Here is a 19,107-nt window from a genome sequence, read left to right on the forward strand (position 1 = left end):
ACAAGGACTGGATTCTAAAGTGAAGTCAAGTCACTGGTATAGAGAAGGTCCAAAGCCCGTAAGCCAGCGTATCAGATGGACTGCCTATAAGAATGCTTAAGTCGCTCAGCACGACACCTGGACTGGGGGTGGAAAAGGCACTCATTGCCAAATGGCTCTGACCAACAGGACCAGAAGTTGTGAAGAAGACCTGTATTTGACAGCCTCTACAGTCTTCTGATTTCCACATTTTTGTATAATCCCTTCCTGTGGAGTACGACACAGACCAGCAACTTGCTTCTAGTCATTGAAATATGGCAAAGGTGTATGTCACTCCTCGGCTATGTTACATAAGACTCCAACTTGCTAGCAGACTGGCTTTAGAGTCTCCCTCTTCGCTGCTGGTTTTGAAGAAACAAGCTGTCATGAATCCTACTGCTGCAAGGAATGGCATTCAGCCAGCAGCCTGAGGAAGCCTGGATACCAACCGCTCACCAGCAGAGCCTCCAGATGAAAACAGCCCCTGGCCTTGACTGCACAGCTTTGCAGAGGGCCCAGGTGAGTACAGCCTCCTGAACCCACAGAAACCATGCAATGGATGTGCACTGCTTTAAGCCACTACATTCAGTGGTATTTGTTACACAGCATAGCAAACTAAACCAGGTGGTGATGGATTCAGGCCTTCTGGGGCTGGGCAAGATGGATTATACCAGCTATAGCCTCTCTCCTGCCAATTACAACAACAAAAAACTGGACAAAGTACAATATAAACACAAACACATAAATAATAAAAAGTAACAAAAGTAGGTGGTTTGGGGAGAGGAGTTAAATGTAGGGAAGGCAATCTGTGTGGGGGTAACTTTCTCAATTCCTTCTCTCAAAGCTTTGCCCAGAGAGTGGGTCCCAATCACAGCCACGCTGTAGCAGGCCTGGTACTGACACCTACAATAGAGAGAAACCCCATCTTTCTCAGCAGAGGACTAAAAAAAGGAGCACCCGTGAGCTGGACGTATCCCAGGAGAGTCAGGGATCCCAGAGAGAAATCAGCTAGAAAAGGGAATCCCCCAATTCTGTGTACAGACCTTCACCATTTTGGGCTTACCTTTGAGTTATGCATTTATGGGACAGACCCAAAACAGCAGAACAAAGGCTGTGAGATATGAACTACGATGACAACACCCCCCTCCCCCAAGCCTCAGACTAACTCCTACATGTAGGCCAGGTCCAAAGCAGCATAGTGAGAGCCTAGTACTGAGCTGACATTAGAAGCCTTGAACCCACCCAGGCTGACTGCCTACTAAAACAAAAACAATACAACAAACCAGCATTTTCTAGAGGAGTCTGATAGTACTAAGAGTCTATATGGCATATTCAAAACGTCCAGGATAAAGTCCAAAATATCTCCTCATACAAAGAACCAGACTTTGTAGCCAACTATCAGGGCAAAAGACAACAGACGTCAATGGCCAGACGACCCAAGTTTTGGAATTATCAGACAATGGTTTCAAAGCAGTTATTATAACTATGCTCCAGGAGGCAAATAAAGATAAATACACTTGAGTAAACAAATAAAAATTTAGAACTAAAAAACTAAAACATCTGAATTTAAAACATCATTGGATAGGCTCAAGAGAAGAATGGACATGAAAGAGGAAAGAGTATGTCAACTTAACAGAGAAATAAAAATTACTGAATCTGGAAAACAAAGAGACTAAAAAAATGAACAGAGCCTCAGGGACCTGAGGGATAATACTAAAAGACCCAACATTCATGTCACTGGAGGCCCAGAGGTGGAGAAGGAACATCAGTGAAGAAAAAAAATACATAAATTTATAAATTCAAAAAGCTCTGTGAATACCAAACAAGATAAACTCAAAGAAAACTATACTTGGATATAACGGATATTAAATGTAAGCAGCCAAACTCAAAAGGCTATGTTGCGTAGGGTCCATTTATTTATTTATTTATTTATTTATTTATTTATTTATTTTTTGAGACAGAGTCTCACTCTGTCACCCAGGCTGGAGTGCAGTGGCCGGATCTCAGCTCACTGCAAGCTCCGCCTCCCGGGTTCACGCCATTCTCCTGCCTCAGCCTCCCGAGTAGCTGGGACTACAGGCGCCTGCCACCTCGCCCGGCTAAGTTTTTGTATTTTTAGTAGAGACGGGGTTTCACCGTGTTAGCCAGGATGGTCTCCATCTCCTGACCTCGTGATCCGCCCGTCTCGGCCTCCCAAAGTGCTGGGATTACAGGCTTGAGCCACCGCGCCCGGCCTTGGGTCCATTTATATAATAGTCTGGAAAAGGCAAAATTGTAGGAACTGAAAATAGACCAGCAACTATCGGGGGGAGGAAGGGACTGGCTACAAAGGGGCAGTGCAAGGGAGTTGTTCTGTTGGGCGATGGAATTATTCTGCATCTTCACATGATGATGGTTATATGGTTGTATGCATTTGTTAAAACTCACGTTAACTGTACACCAGAGAGTGAATGGTATTACAAGTAAACTTTAAAAAGTGAATAAAAGGAATGACAGAAAACAAAATTTAAAAAAATTATAAATGGTTATGGTGGGAAGGGTTCAGGAGAATATTGAATCCTTCCCTCATGTCTTCCCTCCACCCTGATTCCCGGCCTGATGAGAAGTGGTTTCAACAAAGTGAAGACAGTATGTGTTGGGGGCATTGAGGAGGGCGCAGGGCTAAAGATAAAGGTCTTTGTTAACCAGAGGACCATGCACCATAAGGCTCGGGGGAAAGATCTGGAGAAAAGGATGAGGAAACTTCAGAGCAGCACTGGGATTTGATTACTAGTTAGGAAGAGATGACAGCAGGGACATATACTTTGGAAGGATGGTGAAGAATCACGGAGATCAAAGAGAGGTATGACAAAATCAGTTGGTCTCAGGTATTTCAAAGGAATCCTGATATTATTTTCATTTTAGAGTTAATACAGATTTCAGCCCAGATTTAATTATCGGGACTCACTATCATGGCTAAAATGAAACAAGACAAAGCCCAGCAGCCCAGTATGGAGTTACTGCAGCCTGAACTGACCGAACTTCTTAAGAAACAGCGTCTCTTGCCTCTCACCTTTTAAACATCTTACGGTGCTTCTTGTCTAGCCACTGACATAGGTATTCCACCTCCTTGTTTCACCAATGTCTTTCTATATTATCTTCTTCCATTTGGTTTTTTGTCACAGAACAAGTAATGCTTCTCATTTTGGTTGGCTGTCTCTGTGAAATAAGGTTGATGAACTGTCTGTTACTTCGCCACTCAGCTTCCTTTCCTCCTTTCCTCCTCCCATTGGTATCTGTATCCTGATTTTCCTCTCACCCACAATCTGTGGACTTAGGGGCCGTGGCTCCAGGGATGCATTTTGTGTCTGACTAATAGAAGGGCACAGCGTCCCCTGGGCCACGGTGCTCAGATTCAGGGATGACACTGGATGTGAACCAAACAGAATCAGAGGGCTGGAAGTTACTGTAACCAAATGAAGCCAACACCAAAGAAGGGAACTAAGAAATGGAGAGAAAAACTAAGTGTCCGTGAGGTATGCCCTTTGAGTCCAGGAATAAGCTGTTTTTGCAGCCTGGTATCTCAGTGCCTTGCCCTCCCCTGACCAAGGGGTGGGCATGAGACTCATACTAGGCTAATCAAGACACATCTTGGAATAGGAACTCTGAATTGAAGTGGCAGACAGCTGGAGTGGATTCACTGCACTGACTGTGCCCTACAAAACCTGCCATCAGTGCCTGCTACCTGGATTCTCTAGGCTGCACGGTTGTGTCCTAGTTTTTCAGCTTGTCCTTCAATTTTGTCATCTGTTATCACATCCTTCCAAATGTTCCTCCTTTTTTCCCCCTTAAATTTGTACAGTTGCTTCCCACTGTCTGTAACCAAGAAATCCTGATAATGCAGTTTATCAACAATCTATTTATTTAAACCTAGGCTTACTCAGTCAGCACTGACTGGCTGCAGCATTATTTGATTATGATTTGTCTTTAAGTAGGTTCAGTAAACACTTTACCACTAACTTTAGCGTTGCTATATTAATATGTCCATTACAAATATGGGAGGATTGCTATTTGTGAGACAGCGTCTCGCTCTTTCTCCCAGGTTAAAGTGCAGGGGTGTGATCGTAGCTCGCTGCAGCATCGAACTCCCGGGCTCAAGCAACCCTCTCACCTCAGAATCCTGTGTAGCTGGGACTACAGGTGCACATCACCACGCCTGGCTAATTTTTAAATTTTTTGTGGAGATGGTGTCTTGCTGTGTTGCCCACGCTAGAAGTATGGGAGTTTTAAGTACCATGTTGTGAAAACCTTTTCTTCATTTCTGAGTTTAAAGTCACCTCAAATTAAGTCAGAAAATGAGTGTAATTTTAATAGCATTCCACTTTCACAGTAAATTATATAATGATGTGTGTGTGTGTGTGTGTGTGTGTGTACTTTAAATGTGCTAAAATAACAGAAGAAAATCTCCAACCAGTCTCTCAGATACAGTAGTCCTTGCTGGTACATCCTGGCCTATGTGTTACAGAGTGGTTATTAATAATGCTCAGGATTTCATTGTTTGCAAGAAATCCTAGGAACACGTATTCTGTAACCACTGATAAGCATAATGCTTTTCCCAAAAAAACTACTAAGGAGTTTGGAGGTGGAGATTTATATTGCCTCTCAGTGCCAAACTCTGCTTTTTGCCTGCTCTGTGAAAATGGATCTGTGACCTTTAACTATTTTTCCTTTGCCAGCTGGCATGACGCTCAACCTTTTCAGTACAGGGCACTAGAGAGACACAGCAGGAGAAGAGTTCTGCCTCCTGGCTAGAGAGTTCCCTGGCAGGATCCCGCAGGCACACTCCAGCCATGTCGCCACCCCTGCACAGGCGGTTTTGTAGCACAGTGCCTCTGGTGAGATGCCTTCCCATGAACTGCTTTCAAGTTCCATCAACACAGCATCACAGTGACTTCTCTGCCACCCTGTGAGCCATGGCTGTGATCTCTCACTGGATGTTCCACCTCAGGCTGGGGGCAGGGGTCTCCTCCTCATATCTGCTATTCCTGAATCCTCTAAGGCTTTCTTTATTCTGACTAGTCAATCCCTCATTATTCTAATCCTGTTACAGTTAACAATTCTTGACAGTCAACTTTCCCTGTTTACATAACTGTATGGTTTCTCTCTCTTGGCTGATGGAGGAGCCCATAAATTAGGGCTTATTTCAATCCTATCAATAAACTGGAGACTTTTAAATACTGTCACACCAATCAATAAATAAAATTCACAGATGTGCCTAAATGAAAAAATTACATCAAAGTATAAAACGACAAGCTGTATTTAATTAATAGCACAAAGACCTGAAATATCAACCCTGACAGATGGAGTGAAGTAATTGTTTTTGCTTGAATTTGGCACTTGCCTTTTTTTTTTTTTTTTTTTTTTTTTTTTTTAAAAAAAACTCCATGGTATTTCTGTGTTCTGAAACTTGTGGCATTATTTGGGCAAGTTTAGAAAAGGTTCTCCTTCATAATTACAAAAAAGAAAGGACAGCTGGGCGTGGTGGCTCACACCTGTAATCCCAGCACTTTGGGAAGCCGAGGTGGGTGGATCACAAGGTCAGGAGATTGAGACCATTCTGGTTAACACGGTGAAACCCCGTCTCTACTGAAATACAAAAAAATTAGCCGGGCGTGGTGGCGGGCGCCTGTAGTCCCAGCTACTTGGGAGGCTGAGGCAGGAGAATGGTGTGAACCCGGGAGGCGGAGCTTGCAGTGAGCTGAGATTGCGCCACTGCACTCCAGCCTCGGCGACAGAGTGAGACTCTGTCTCAAAAAAAAAAAAAAAAAAAAAAAGAAAAAGAAATGACAGAGTCCCAGCACCAGATAAGCGTTGGTCAGTCACTGGAGTGATGAAATGGACCCTGGGGCAGTTATCAATATGAGAACTATATGAGAACCGGACTGCAGGTGATCCCCGGGGTGGCTTTCTATTCAAACATTTTGCAATTCTGTGAACTAAAAGGACTGTTAACTGTGTGGATTCAGTTTCAGGAGCCATTAAACTAACTTGTGTTCAAAGTTGGATTTTAATTTGGGAGAGCAGGTGAGCATACAAGACCTGGGCAGAAATAGTTTGATGACAATCTGCACAAGAGAAAAATCAAATATAAAAAGAGATGATACCACCATCTACCCAGTCCCTTGATCCAGAAAAATCTGTGAAGCCCAGGGTTTGCATGTGAGGATAACAGGAGTTTCAGCGGTTTACAATGGAGTAATAAGCTGATAAAGGACATGAATGTCTGCCTAAATAGTATCTTTTTTTTTTTTTTTTTTTTTTTTAAATACAGTCTCAATCTGTCACCTAGGCTGGAGTGCAATGGCACAGTCTCGGCTCACTGCAACCTTTGCCTGCTGGGTTCAAGCGATTCTCCTGCCTCAGCTTCCTGAGTAGCTGGGATTACAGGCATGCACCACAATGCCCGGTTAATTTTTGTATTTTCAGTAGAGAAGGGGTTTCACCATGTTGGCCAGGTTGGGCTCAAACTCCTGACCTCAGGTGATCCACCCACCTTAGCCTCCTAAAGTGCTGGGATTACAGGGGGGAGACATGGTGCCCAGCCAATAGTTTCTATAATGAAACAAAGTAGAAAAAAAAGTGACTGATTATATTGCTGCAGGAAAAAACCACCACAGGTACTAAGAAGCTTGTCGATATTTCACATTAAAAATGTGAAATGTAAAAACTTAAATTTCATAAATGATGAAGAAAACGTTTTTTACCTGAAAAATATCAATTAACAGAAAAACACTTTAATTTTCTGTTTTCAAATACACAACAGGTTCAGATGCTGCCCACACCCTGCAGAAATTTAGATAGAGATCCTAAGCGAACTACCTCATAAAAAAAAAAAGTGTTCTAATTAAGTTTAGTCTTTAGTCGCTCATTAAACACAAAGCAGTATACTGATTACTGGAGCAAATTGAGATCACATTTGAGACTGTGAGCTGCACAGTCCCATACTTTGTAAACTAACCAGTATTTATTAGTTATAGCTCATTGTTTCTGTCCCTTAAACAACTTCCTGGAAATTACTATCTCAAATCAAAAACTAAAATTCAAAGCATAAAATTGGTATGAACTGTAAATCTAATACTATGTTTATATACCAATCTCAAGAAGCAAATGTTTCCTATTACTCTCATAAAGTCAATGTACTGCTAATTGCTACCTTTAGGCTTTCTGATTTCTTTTAAAATGAAAAAAAGTGATAGGGCTGGACGCGGTGGCTCACACCTATAATCTCAGCACTTTGGGAGCCAGAGGCGGGTGGATCACCTGAGGTCAGGAATTCGAGACCAGCCTGGCCATCCTGGTGAAACCCTGTCCCTACTAAAAATACAAATATTAGTCAGGCATGATGGTGGGTGCCTGTAATCCCAGCTACTCAGGAAGCTGAGGCAGGAGAATCGCTTGAACCTAGGAAGCAGAGGTTGCAGTGAGCCAAGATCACGCCATTGCACTCCAGCCTGGGCAACAGAGTGAGACTCCATTTCAAAAAAAAATGAATAAATAAAATAAAAATAAAAATAAAATAAGTGTAGAGTTTACCTCCTCCAAGACTTTAATGGAACCACATCTACTAATGGATTAACACGTACTCAGAGGTAACCTAAAATTTGCCAAATTATTTTACTATTTGATTCAATTCCTTTCTCTGTCCTTTAAGGATTCCCATTAGCCATAAGAACACATACCTGTTCTATAAGGGAAAACAAAGTTTCCCTACCATTCAGGTCTAAAAATAAGTTATTTCAGTGGGTACCTCACACAGGCGACGTAGTCATGCACTAGACAGCTTCTTCTTTGTGCTAGCACGTGTGTGCAAGGGTAGGCTTTATTAAATCATCTTTTGCAGCCTCTTGATAGCCAAAAAGCACCACGGGAAAACAGGGAATTTGCAAAAAGTCAGCAATTCTCTGGGGGGCCAAGGCAACACAGTCCAAGTGTGAAGGTTTCCAATGGTTTTGCTTAATCTTAAGATAAAACTTAGAAAATCAAACAATCCTCCATAAATACCAAGTTCCAACTGCAAAGATACTAGGGCAGCAGATAGTGTGAAGTGACAGTCTTTGGAAAAACTAATGGCAGCAAGAGCTGTCATTTGCTCAGCACTGGGCTCGTAAGGTCTTTCAAATAGATGTTTCCATTCACTCCTCAAAACGATCTTGTTGAGACAGGTATCACCTACATCTTCAAGGAGAGGTTCAGAGGATGAAGCTCAGAGGACCTCTGTGTACAGACACAGACAGTGACACAGCCACAGAGCCGTCGCCATTCAACTGAGGTTAGACTGAGTTCCAAGCATACACTGCATCCACTATACCACACTATATCCCTAAAGAGCACATATTCTTCATTGTGGTCCAAAAGTGACAGCCATATGCTTCAAACTTACAATGAACTGATGGTAAGGTTGACTTCATTTTTTGGAAATTGAAGAGCATAATCAAACAATTTCTTAGATATATATTAGAGTAAAAGCAAAGCTGCTATAACAAAGAGACCCCAAAATACAACATGCTCAAGATGTTTCTTCCCTGCAGTCCAGAGAGGCTGGCCAAGCAACCTCGTTCCAAGTTTGTTTTATTCACTAGAGGAAGGAAAAGAGGAATTGAAGAGCAAATCACTTCCTTTTTGGTTCATGCCCTGGAAGTTTATGTATTATTTCTGTTAACATTCAAGTGACCAGAACTTGCCCATATCGAGACACAAGGAAGGCTGGGGAAAATTTCTCTAAATGTGCCCATCTAAAACTTCTTTCAAAATGAAGATGTGGGGAGAATGCATTCAGGGGGTTAGTTAACTATCTCTGGAACCAATAGATAGCCTGCCCACCTCTACACATAGATAATAAATAATTTTTCTAAAACAAAACAGATACACATACAAATTTGGGTGTGTGACTTGAACAAACAATACATAAATCAAGCCCCTGGGATTCAACTCTACAGGAACATGATGAAAATGATTTTAGCCAGAACTTCTTCATGGGATCAAGATATCATCAGTTACCTGCTACAGCTACAGAAAAATCCTATTAACACTTCTCCAGAATAACGAGCAACATACATCCTGGTAACCCTTACAGAATGAATTTGTTATAAAATATCAACTTTTATACCTAATCTACCTTCGAATATAAGATGCACCATTATTTTATGCATCACTAAGAAACAAAAATGCTGCCAATTATACCATGATACATACGCCATTGACTGTAAGACGCATGCCAATTTCAGAAATGTTAAAAATGGGAAAAACGTGCTTCTTAGAACAAATGAAATACAATGTGCCCCTGAAGTAACAAATCAAACTCATCAACCCTATGAAATTACTGAGTAAAAAACAATTAGATAATGGAAGACAAATTGTTATAGTTGCTAATAGGCCATACTTTATGGTGATAATATAGACAGACATTATATTGGGGCCACACCTACACTTAATGAATTAAAAAAAAACTTAATTCTATGGGAAAGACAGACAATTCCCTTCATAATACATTAATTACAGCATGCTAATAAGAAGTGCAGGGTGCTATGAGAGCACTTAAGAGGAAGGATTCTGGCTGGTCGAGAGGTCACAGAAGATTTCCTATGAAAGTGAGCTAAGTTCTGAAGGAGACCTGGTGGCACAGCAGGGGACAACATGCATGGAAGCTCTACAGTGGGAAGGCACACAGGATGTTTGAGAAACGGCAAGATGATGGGGGGGCCTAAAGGCTGCAGAGCAATGAAAGAAACGGCTAGACCCAGTCTGGTGGGGTAGACTTAGGTTAAATTTTTTTTTTCTTTATCTTCAGAGCAATGAGAAGCCAATGAAGAATTTTAAGCAAGGGAATAACAATCAGTTATTTACGAGATCATTCTGGCTCCTATGTGGAATAGATTACAAGAAGAGAAGAGTGGACTGGGGGAAACCAATGCGTAAGGCTACTACAGTCAATATAAGAGTTTAGACTTGGTCGTTTAGATCTGGGGATGCAAAGCAGGCTTGAACACTATTCAGAAGATAAAATGAACAGAACCGGGTGATGAATTGGATATGGGCATAAGGGAGAGGGAGGTGTCAAGAACAATCTGTAGGCTTCTCACCAGTGTGACTAAGTGTACGGTAGCACCATTCACTAAGATAAACACTGGAGAAGGACACGTTGAGTTTGAGATGCTTGAAACATTAAACTGGGGAAGGGAGCTGAATGTAAAATTCCAGAGTTCAGAGGAAAGATTCAGAGTGGAGAAAAATTTCAGGAGATGTCAATGCAGAAATATAAATCAAAGTGAGGGTTATAGCTGAGATCAGGTAGGAAGGGAGTTTAAGAGTAAACAGGAAAGAGGGCCTGAGATGGGGGCTTAAGCAACAGCATTTATAGATCAGGCCCATGGGGATGATTCACTCATTCGAACATCTGTCCATTATTTGGGCATCATTTATTTATTTATTTTTAATTAATTTTTTTTTTTTTGAGACAGAGTCCCGCTCTGTTGCCCAGGCTGGATCACAGTGGCACGATCTCGGCTCACTGCAAGCTCTGCCTCCCGGGTTCACACCATTCTCTTGCCTCAGCCTCCCGAGTAGCTGGGACTACAGGCACCCGCCACCACGTCTGGCTAATTTTTTTGTATTTTTAGTAGAGATGCAGTTTCACCGTGTTAGCCAGGATGGTCTCGATCTCCTGACCTCGTGATCCGCCCACCTTGGCCTCCCAAAGTGCTGAGATTACAGGCGTGAGCCACTGCACCCGGCGGGCATCATTTATTAATAACTGGCCACACAATGTGCCAGGCTTGATTTTAGGTGTAAGGATATCCAGTGACAAGATACGTAAGATCCCTATTATCAAGAGCTTACAGTGGGTAAACAAACAAAAACACAGGTAAATAAACAAAGTAATTTCAGTTTTTCATAAGTAATTTCCTACATACTATGAAGAAAATAAAATTGGCATTGCAACTCAAATTCCATGACTGGCACTGATTAGCAGGTGAAGAGATTTCCCAAATGATGAATTAACTACTGAGCAAGTCCCACACAAAGTACAACCTTCCCTGAATGTACATGACAGTTGCTTTCCCGAGTTTCCAGAAACTCAGCATATATTACAACAGCACAAAAAATTGTATACATATAAAATAGGTTCTGAGCTTCAGAAAATTTTTCACCTACATTATATCCAGAGGGAAATTTGGAAGTCATAACAGACGCACTAACAGTCTTTCTTGTATGGGAGTAGGTCCAGGCACAGAATACCTAGGATCTCTGGCTCCTACCTACTAAATGCCATTGTGCCCAACTCGAATCACATGACATCCCTAAACAAAAGTCCATCCTTCCAAAGGCCCCCTAAGGGGTTGGTCCCTCCGTTCTTCAGAACTGCCACTTTAAGGCAACAAAGTAACATTGTGTTAAGTAACACAAATTCCAAGAAATTCAGATGATCTGAGGTCTACATACTCATGACTTCTAGTTGTAGATACTTCCACCAGGTGAAAATTCAATCTTTCATTCAATACATATTTATTAAGAGTGTACTATATGTGCCACATGATGTTCTAGGTCCCTGCTTCCGTGGAGCTTACATTTTAGAAAATGGCAGCAAACACAACTACTTGAAGATGATCCAGAATATGACTCTTACATTTTAAATCTATATACCCTTGCATCTCTCAGGTAAAGTATAAAAAGTCTCCTTGAACATTAATGTTATTTTCCCCACTAACTGTTCTTCATTTCTAGGTACATGTACCATAAAATAGAATTTAAACATTTAGCACCCAAAGAATGACGTTCAACACTGAAAGAAACAACTGCATAGTTTCAAATTCCACTGAAACACTTTTAAAATTTGAAAACCTGTTTGAAATACAAATAATAGCCCCTGGTGGTAAAAATGCTAATTATAACCAAACTTTTGTGGACTCTAATAACTATGCTCAGATAAAAGAAGAGAAAAGCAAAAATGGAAGCTGTGAGTTTTTAACGGGGGGAATCATTAAAGTACAGGAACAATCTTCTGTGAGAACAGATTCACAGATGGGCAGATGAGAAGAAATTCTAATACTGGGAAGAAGATGCAATGAAAGAAGAAATAGCTGGAAAATGTGTGTGTGTGTAGAGAAGACATTCTGATGCTGGGAAGAAGGTGCAATGGAAGAATAAATAGCTGGAAAATGTGTGTGTGTGTGTGTGTATGTATGTGAGTGTGTATAAAGAGATAGGGTCTCACTCTGCTACCCAGGCTGGAGTGCAGTGGTGCTATCATAGTTCACTCGACCTCCTGGGCTCAAGTGATGCTTCCACCTCAGCCTCCTGAGTAGGTGGGACCACAGGCATGACAACATCACACCCAGCTAAGTTTTTTAGTTTTTTAATTTTTTGTAGAGACAAGGTCCCAATTTTTTTTTTTTTTTTTGAGACGGAGTCTCACCCTGTTGCCCAGGCTGGTCTCAAACTCCTGGCCTAAAGCAATCCTCCTGCCTTGGCCTCCCAAAGTGCTGGGATTTCAGGCATGAGCCACCGTGCCCGGCCATAGCTGATAAAATATTTCTAATTGGCACAGTACTGCTGGTACACAGTTGACCACCATCTTAATTTACACTTAAAGAATGCTTACATCAGGCCGGGCGCGGTGGCTCACATCTATAATCCCAGCACTTTGAGAGGCCAAGATGGGTGGATAACTTGAGGTCTGGAGTTCGAGACCAGCCTGACCAACATGGTGAAACCCCATCTCTACTAAAAATACAAAACTTAGCCCGGCATGGTGGTGTGTGCCTGTCATCCCAGCTACTCCGGAGGGTGAAGCAGGAGAATTGTTTGAACCCGGGAGGCGGAGGTTGCAGTGAGCTGAGATGGTGCTCGCGCCACTGCACTCCAGCCTGGGCGACACAGTGAGACTCTGTCTCCAAAAAACAAACAAACAAACAAACAACAAAAAAAACTCTACAAATATAATTTGTAATGACAACAAAATATTTTGTGTTGATGGACCATAATTTACTTAATTCCCCCCTGCTTATTTAGGTGTTTCCTTTTAACACTGTTTTTTATCACTAATCCCCTTTGTTTATATTTGTTCCGTATTGGTGATTATCCCAGTTTGTTCTGTATTTGTGATTATTGTCTTGGGAGAGATTTCCTAAAACAGACTTCCTAAAACAAAAGGGTATAATTAAGGGTTTCATTACGAAACTGCTTCCAAAAGTATTTTAATAATCTGTAGTTTTATTAGCTGAACACAAGTGTGCTTATTTCACAACACTCTCATAAGCACTGAGTATTATAATTTTTAATCCTTGCTAATCTGATAGAAAAAGTATTTCAATGGTCTTAATTTACAATTCTTTGACTATTAATGAACATATTTCCCCATATTTGTTACCCCACATGAATTTCATTTTCTGTACATTACCTGTCTATATATCCTGGCCTGTCTCTTCAGTTCTTAGTGGGCTTTTTCATAATCAATTTATTAAGTTTATACATGTTAAATAGATTAACCTTTAATCATGTTGCTGTAAACGTTTCCCTCAGTTTTTGTCTGCCTTTTATTTTTGGCATTCGCCAAGTTTTAAACGCTACTCAAATTCTACAAAAAATTTTCATGAGATTTTACTTGTATGTATAGAAACTATTCAAATTAGCTATTTTTATTTTCTAGATTTCTTAAAAATTTTCCTATTATACAGATGATACTTCATTTAAAGTTTATTTTGGTGTGTGGTAGACACTAGGATCTACCTTTTTTTCTGTAACATTGCCTGGGAGTCATTTAGTGCACCAGGACTAAATGATCCTTTCTGTCTCTGCTCATTTGTGACAATGGCTCTTCATACATCAAATTCATGTATAACAGATGGGCCTGAAGACCATTCTGCTCCATTAATAACTGCACGCTTCCGCCACAATGACACTATTTAAATTATTCCAGTTTCATAAAATTTTGGTTATCTGCTACCACTAGGTTCCTTTCATTATATTTTTAAAAGTATTTATTCTTCTATCCTTCCAGGTAAAATTTACAGCCATACTGTCATGTTCCAAAAAAAATATATGTTTTTTTTAAAATTAGAATTGCTTTAAACATACTTTTTAAATGAACTGAAAGCTCTATAAGAATTAATTTTCCTATTTGAGAACATCTCTCCATTTATTTTTTTCCTTCTTTCTGTGAAATTGTCATTTCTTCTTTTTTTTTTTTTTTTGAGATACAGTTTTACTCTTGTTGTCCAGGCTGGAGTGCAATGGCGCAATCTCGGCTCACTGCAACCTCTGTCTCCGGGTTCAAGCCATTCTCCTGCCTCAGCCTCCCGCGTAGCTGGGATTATAGGCATGCGCCACCACGCCCGGCTAATTTTGTACTTTTAGTAGAGACGGGGTTTCTCCATGTTGGTCAGGATGGTCTCAAACTTCCAACATTGGGTGATCTGCCCGCCTTGGCCCTCCAAAGTGCTGGGATTACAGGTGTGATCCACCGCACCCAGCCCATTTCTTCATATTTATTTCCTGTACATGTTAAGCTCATTTCCAGGTATTTTATATTTTTTTTAAAAATTGATTTTTATATATTAGATCAAATATCCTGTGGATTGCCTGAAAGGTTACTGATGGTAAGTGTCTAGTCCAGTTACTGACTTATCTCTACTGCATCAAATAATTTTTTAGCTTATCATCTTGGGTTTTCTGGGTATACAATCTGTAAATAACAACCATTTTTACATGGTTTAATTTCTATTTTGTGTTTTGGTAGTCAGAATTCTAAGATTCCTCCTAAGATTCCTGGCCCCTGGGGAACACGTACCTTCCCCTAGTTATTCAATCAAACATGAACATAGGCACTATTTGCAGAGACTGTTCAGACGTAATTCAAATCCCAAATCAGTTGACCTTAAGACAGACTATCCATCCAAGTGGGGATGTTCTAATCACATTAACCCTTTAAATCTGGATTTAGAGGTCAGAGACAGAGGATGTCAGAAGTTCAAAGTATGAGACAGATTCAACACAGTTGCCGTTTTTTTTTTTTTTTGAGACAGAGTCTCGCTCTGTCGCCCAGGCTGGAATGCAGTGGTGTGATCTTGGCTCACCGCAACCTCTGCCTCTCGGGTTCATGCCATTCTCCTGCCTCAGCCTCCCAAGTAGCTGGGACTACAGGTGCCTGCCACCATGCCCGGCTAATTTATTTTTATTTTTATTTTTAGTGGAGATGGGGTTTCACCGTGTTAGGCAGGATGGTCTCGATCTCCTGACCTCATGATCTGCCCGTCTCGGCCTTCCAAAGTGCTGGGATTACAGGCGCAAGCCACAGCGTCTGTCCTCGCACTTGCTGTTTTAAAGATGGAGGCTACAAGGCAAGGAACATGGGTGGTATAGGAACTGAGAACAACTCCTGACAGTTAGCAAGGAAACAAGGACCTCAGTCCTATAACCAAAAGAAACTCAATTCTGTCAGCAACAAGAAAGCTTGAACACAGATTCTTCCCCAGAGTATCCACATGGGAATTCAGCCTGGCTAACACCTTGACCTTGGCCTTGTGATACCATAAGCAGACACCCAGTCATGTCATGCTAGATTTTTGGCCTGCAGGACTATGAAGTAACATTGATCATGCTTTAAACCTCTTAAGTTTGTGGTAATTTGTTATGCAAAAACAGAAAATGAATACACCTGTCTTATTTAACTGGCGTAGCTTTAGACAGCAATGTTAAAGATTAAATAGTAATGTTGTTAATAAGTCTTAGGGAATAGTCAGGAGCCAGAAACCATATCAATAACTTGAACAGGATAGAGTTAATACGAAGATGTGTTAACTAGTAAAAGGTGGTTATGTTTTAACAGGGGTAAGAATAGTTCCTTAGGGGGTCCAGAGGGAGCAAATGCAGAAAGCAGACACACTTACTATAATAGCTCCAAGCTAAAGGTGTGTGTGTGTGTGTATGTATTAAGAAAGAGGCTGGCCGGGCGCGGTGGCTCAAGCCTGTAATCCCAGCACTTTGGGAGGCCGAGACGGGCGGATCACGAGGTCGGGAGATCGAGACCATCCTGGCTAACACGGTGAAACCCCGTCTCTACTAAAAAAATACAAAAAACTAGCCGGGCGAGGTGGCGGGCGCCTGTAGTCCCAGCTACTCGGGAGGCTGAGGCAGGAGAATGGCGGGAACCCAGGAGGCGGAGCTTGCAGTGAGCTGAGATCCGGCCACTGCACTCCAGCCTGGGAGACAGAGCGAGACTCTGTCTCAAAAAAAAAAAAAAAAAAAAAAAAGAGGCTAAGAACTCAGAAGAAGATCCCTCCACGCAGGACTGGAGAGGGTGTGGTTGCCACAGAACACACAGCTAGAGAGTAGCAGAAAGACCTACAAGAGGGAACAGGGAAGAGGTGGTCTACACGACGGCCCTACTGGGGAGGCAAAGAAACTTGAGGGTACAGGTGGGCTGAGGCTGCTTCATAAGCACCACTGAGGTGAGCACTGCCAGGGCTCTCCTAAGCCAGCCTGCTGACTGCTGCACCAAAAGCATGCGTACTGGAAGGGGGGTGTGGGGGGATACCCCCCACTTCTTTTTTTTGAGACAGAATCTAGCTGTCTCAAAAAATCTAGCTGTCTTTTTTTTGAGACAGAATCTGTCACTCAGGCTGGGGTGCAGTGGTGCAATCACAGCTCACTGCAGCCTCAATCTTTTGGGCTCAATCAAGCGATCCTCCCACCTTAGCCTCTGGAGTAGCTGGCACTAACACAAGCGCCACCACACGTGGCATTTGTCTTTTTTTTTTTTTAAGTATTGACGAGGTCTTGCTATGTTGCCCAGGCTGGCCTCAAACTCCTGGGCTCAAGCAATCCTCCTGCCTCAGTTTCCCAAAATGCTGGGATTATAGGTGTGAGCCACCATGCCTGGCTGGGAAGACCCTTTTCTCCTCTAATCTTCCTTACATTGTGCCTCCAGTGCTTCCACTGGCAAAGCCTAAAGTGAAGCCAGCTCACCAAAGGGAAATGTCTACAGTGCCCAGCTCCTGTATCAAAAGCAGGGCATAAACGGATGTGGATTTACATAAACTGGGACCTGAGCAACAATAAATTGGCATAGTCCACCCCTTTGGCTACTTGGCTTCCATACACATTCTCTATATTTGAAGTATTAAAACAACTCTGATTCCACCTAATAACATGCAGCTACCTTCCTATAAATGAACATGTTCTCACCTTACCCCCAAAATGAGGAGCTGCGGTCCGAACAGACATTGTATTAATCACTAGTTATATTAATTAATCCTTAAAATTCAGTTATAGTCACACTATTCTGTTCTCTAAAGATCAAATTGTTTAATTAACTACCAGTAATTTATTTATTTATTTATTTATTTATTTTGAGACAGAGTCTCGCTCTGTCGCCCAGGCTGGAGTGCAGTGGTGCAATCTCGGCTCACTGCAAGCTCCGCCTCCCGGGTTCACGCCATTCTCCTGCCTCAGCCTCCCGAGTAGCTGGGACTACAGGCGCCCGCCCCTGCGCCCGGCTAATTTTTTCTATTTTTAGTAGAGACGGGGTTTCACCATGGTCTCGATCTCCTGACCTTGTGATCCGCCCACCTCGGCCTCCCAAAGTGCTGGGATTACAGGCGTGAGCCACCACGCCCGGCCAACTTCCAGTAATTTATATATAAAATAAGGGGGGGGGGAGGAAACTTAATACATATAAACATACAGACACAAGAAAAAAATATGCTAAGTAACTACAATCCTTGCTTCTGCACCTGGTTATGAAGCCATGGGTGGTGTCCCCAACTTTCTTCTTTTACTATGCATCCAACATTTCCTGTGACCTCAATTAGAACCTCAGCCAGTCAGGGTTCTCAACATGACAGGGTGACCTAAACCTTCGTTCCTGAAACATCTGATTCCTCAACAGACCTGCCTTTTCTTTAGTACTGCAGTTTTTCATTTGTCTCTAATATGTTGCAAAGAAGTACTAAGTGACATTCCAGAGAATCCTGAGTTACAAACATCCTCCTCCCTGCCCCCATTGTACAGCATTATCCCATTTTGCCTTAGTAATCAGAATCAAGCACTCTAGTCAGCAGGGTGACCTCTTTTCCTACCTGTTGGTTCAGTGGCATAACAGTCCCAAATGGGTTATAGCCTCATCTTTCAATTCAATGGAACCTTTCTGTGTCCTCTGGTAGTAATATTCCCTATTGGAAAACAAGAACTCCAAATCCCGGCAGAGCTCAGTTGCTAGAATGGGAAGCAGAAATTCTAGGGGTGGGTTATAAGGTATAATAACAGTGAAAGACTGCTTTCAGGGTTTTACCAGTAAGTATAACACGAAAGTTGGTCTGTGCATTCATGCCATATTCAACAAATATCCTGCTCTGCCTGATTTGTGTATAACAGAAGAAACAGGGATACTGAATCTATCTTTTTGTCCTTTTGATTCTGTTCACTTTTGTCTTTTGAAGCTCTGTTATTAGGTGCATACGTATTTCTTGGTGGATTGACTAATTTTTCATTACAAAATTTCCTTGTTTCTAAATGGCCTTAAAGTCCATTTTGTCTGTTACTATTTAAATTAACCATCTTACTACTTGTTTTGAACTTGTCCCTCCTCTGTTTTTGAGATGAAATCTTGCTCTGTCACCCAGGCTGGAGTGCAGTGGCACAATCTCGGCTCACTGCAACCTCTGCCTCCTGGATTTAAGCAATTCTCTTGCCTCAGCCTCCCGAGTAGCTGGGACTACAGGCATGTGCCACCACATGTGCCACCAGCTAATTTTTGTATTTTTAGTAGAGATGGGGTTTTACCATGTTGGCCAGGCTGGTCTTGAACTCCTGACCTCAGGTGATCTACCTGCCTCAGCCTCCCAAAGTGCTGGGACTACAGGCATGAGCCACTGCGCCTAGCCTTGTTCCTCCTATTCTATGTTCCTTTTTTGTCTTCTGTCTTTTTTTGGACAGTAAGTGGTTTTTATTATTCTATTTCCTTTCTCCTCTATTAGCTTGGTAACTATAAATTCTCTTTCTATCCTTTTAGTGGTTACTCTAGAGTTAACTTTTCTCAAGTTCTATGAAGAATTA

The 19,107-nt window shown here is 41.9% G+C and overlaps 1 protein-coding gene across 8 annotated transcripts in view; it reads right to left on the minus strand.

The window, feature by feature from the left end:
* Nucleotides 1-19,107, minus strand: part of TNRC6C (trinucleotide repeat containing adaptor 6C) — a 264,335-nt gene that overhangs the window by 115,237 nt on the left and 129,991 nt on the right. Inside the window, exon 1 of one of the 8 annotated variants that reach the window (XM_050764145.1) lies at nt 3,071-15,992. The exons of the other annotated variants lie outside the window; for them this stretch is intronic. Coding sequence (XP_050620102.1) covers nt 3,071-3,081 — 11 coding nt within the window. The 5' untranslated portion in view covers nt 3,082-15,992. Of the gene's footprint in view, nt 1-3,070; nt 15,993-19,107 lie in introns of those variants that run through there. 8 annotated transcript variants of the gene reach the window in all.

Source organism: Macaca thibetana, chromosome 16 (assembly GCF_024542745.1).
Source record: "Macaca thibetana thibetana isolate TM-01 chromosome 16, ASM2454274v1, whole genome shotgun sequence".
Lineage (NCBI taxonomy): Eukaryota > Metazoa > Chordata > Mammalia > Primates > Cercopithecidae > Macaca > Macaca thibetana.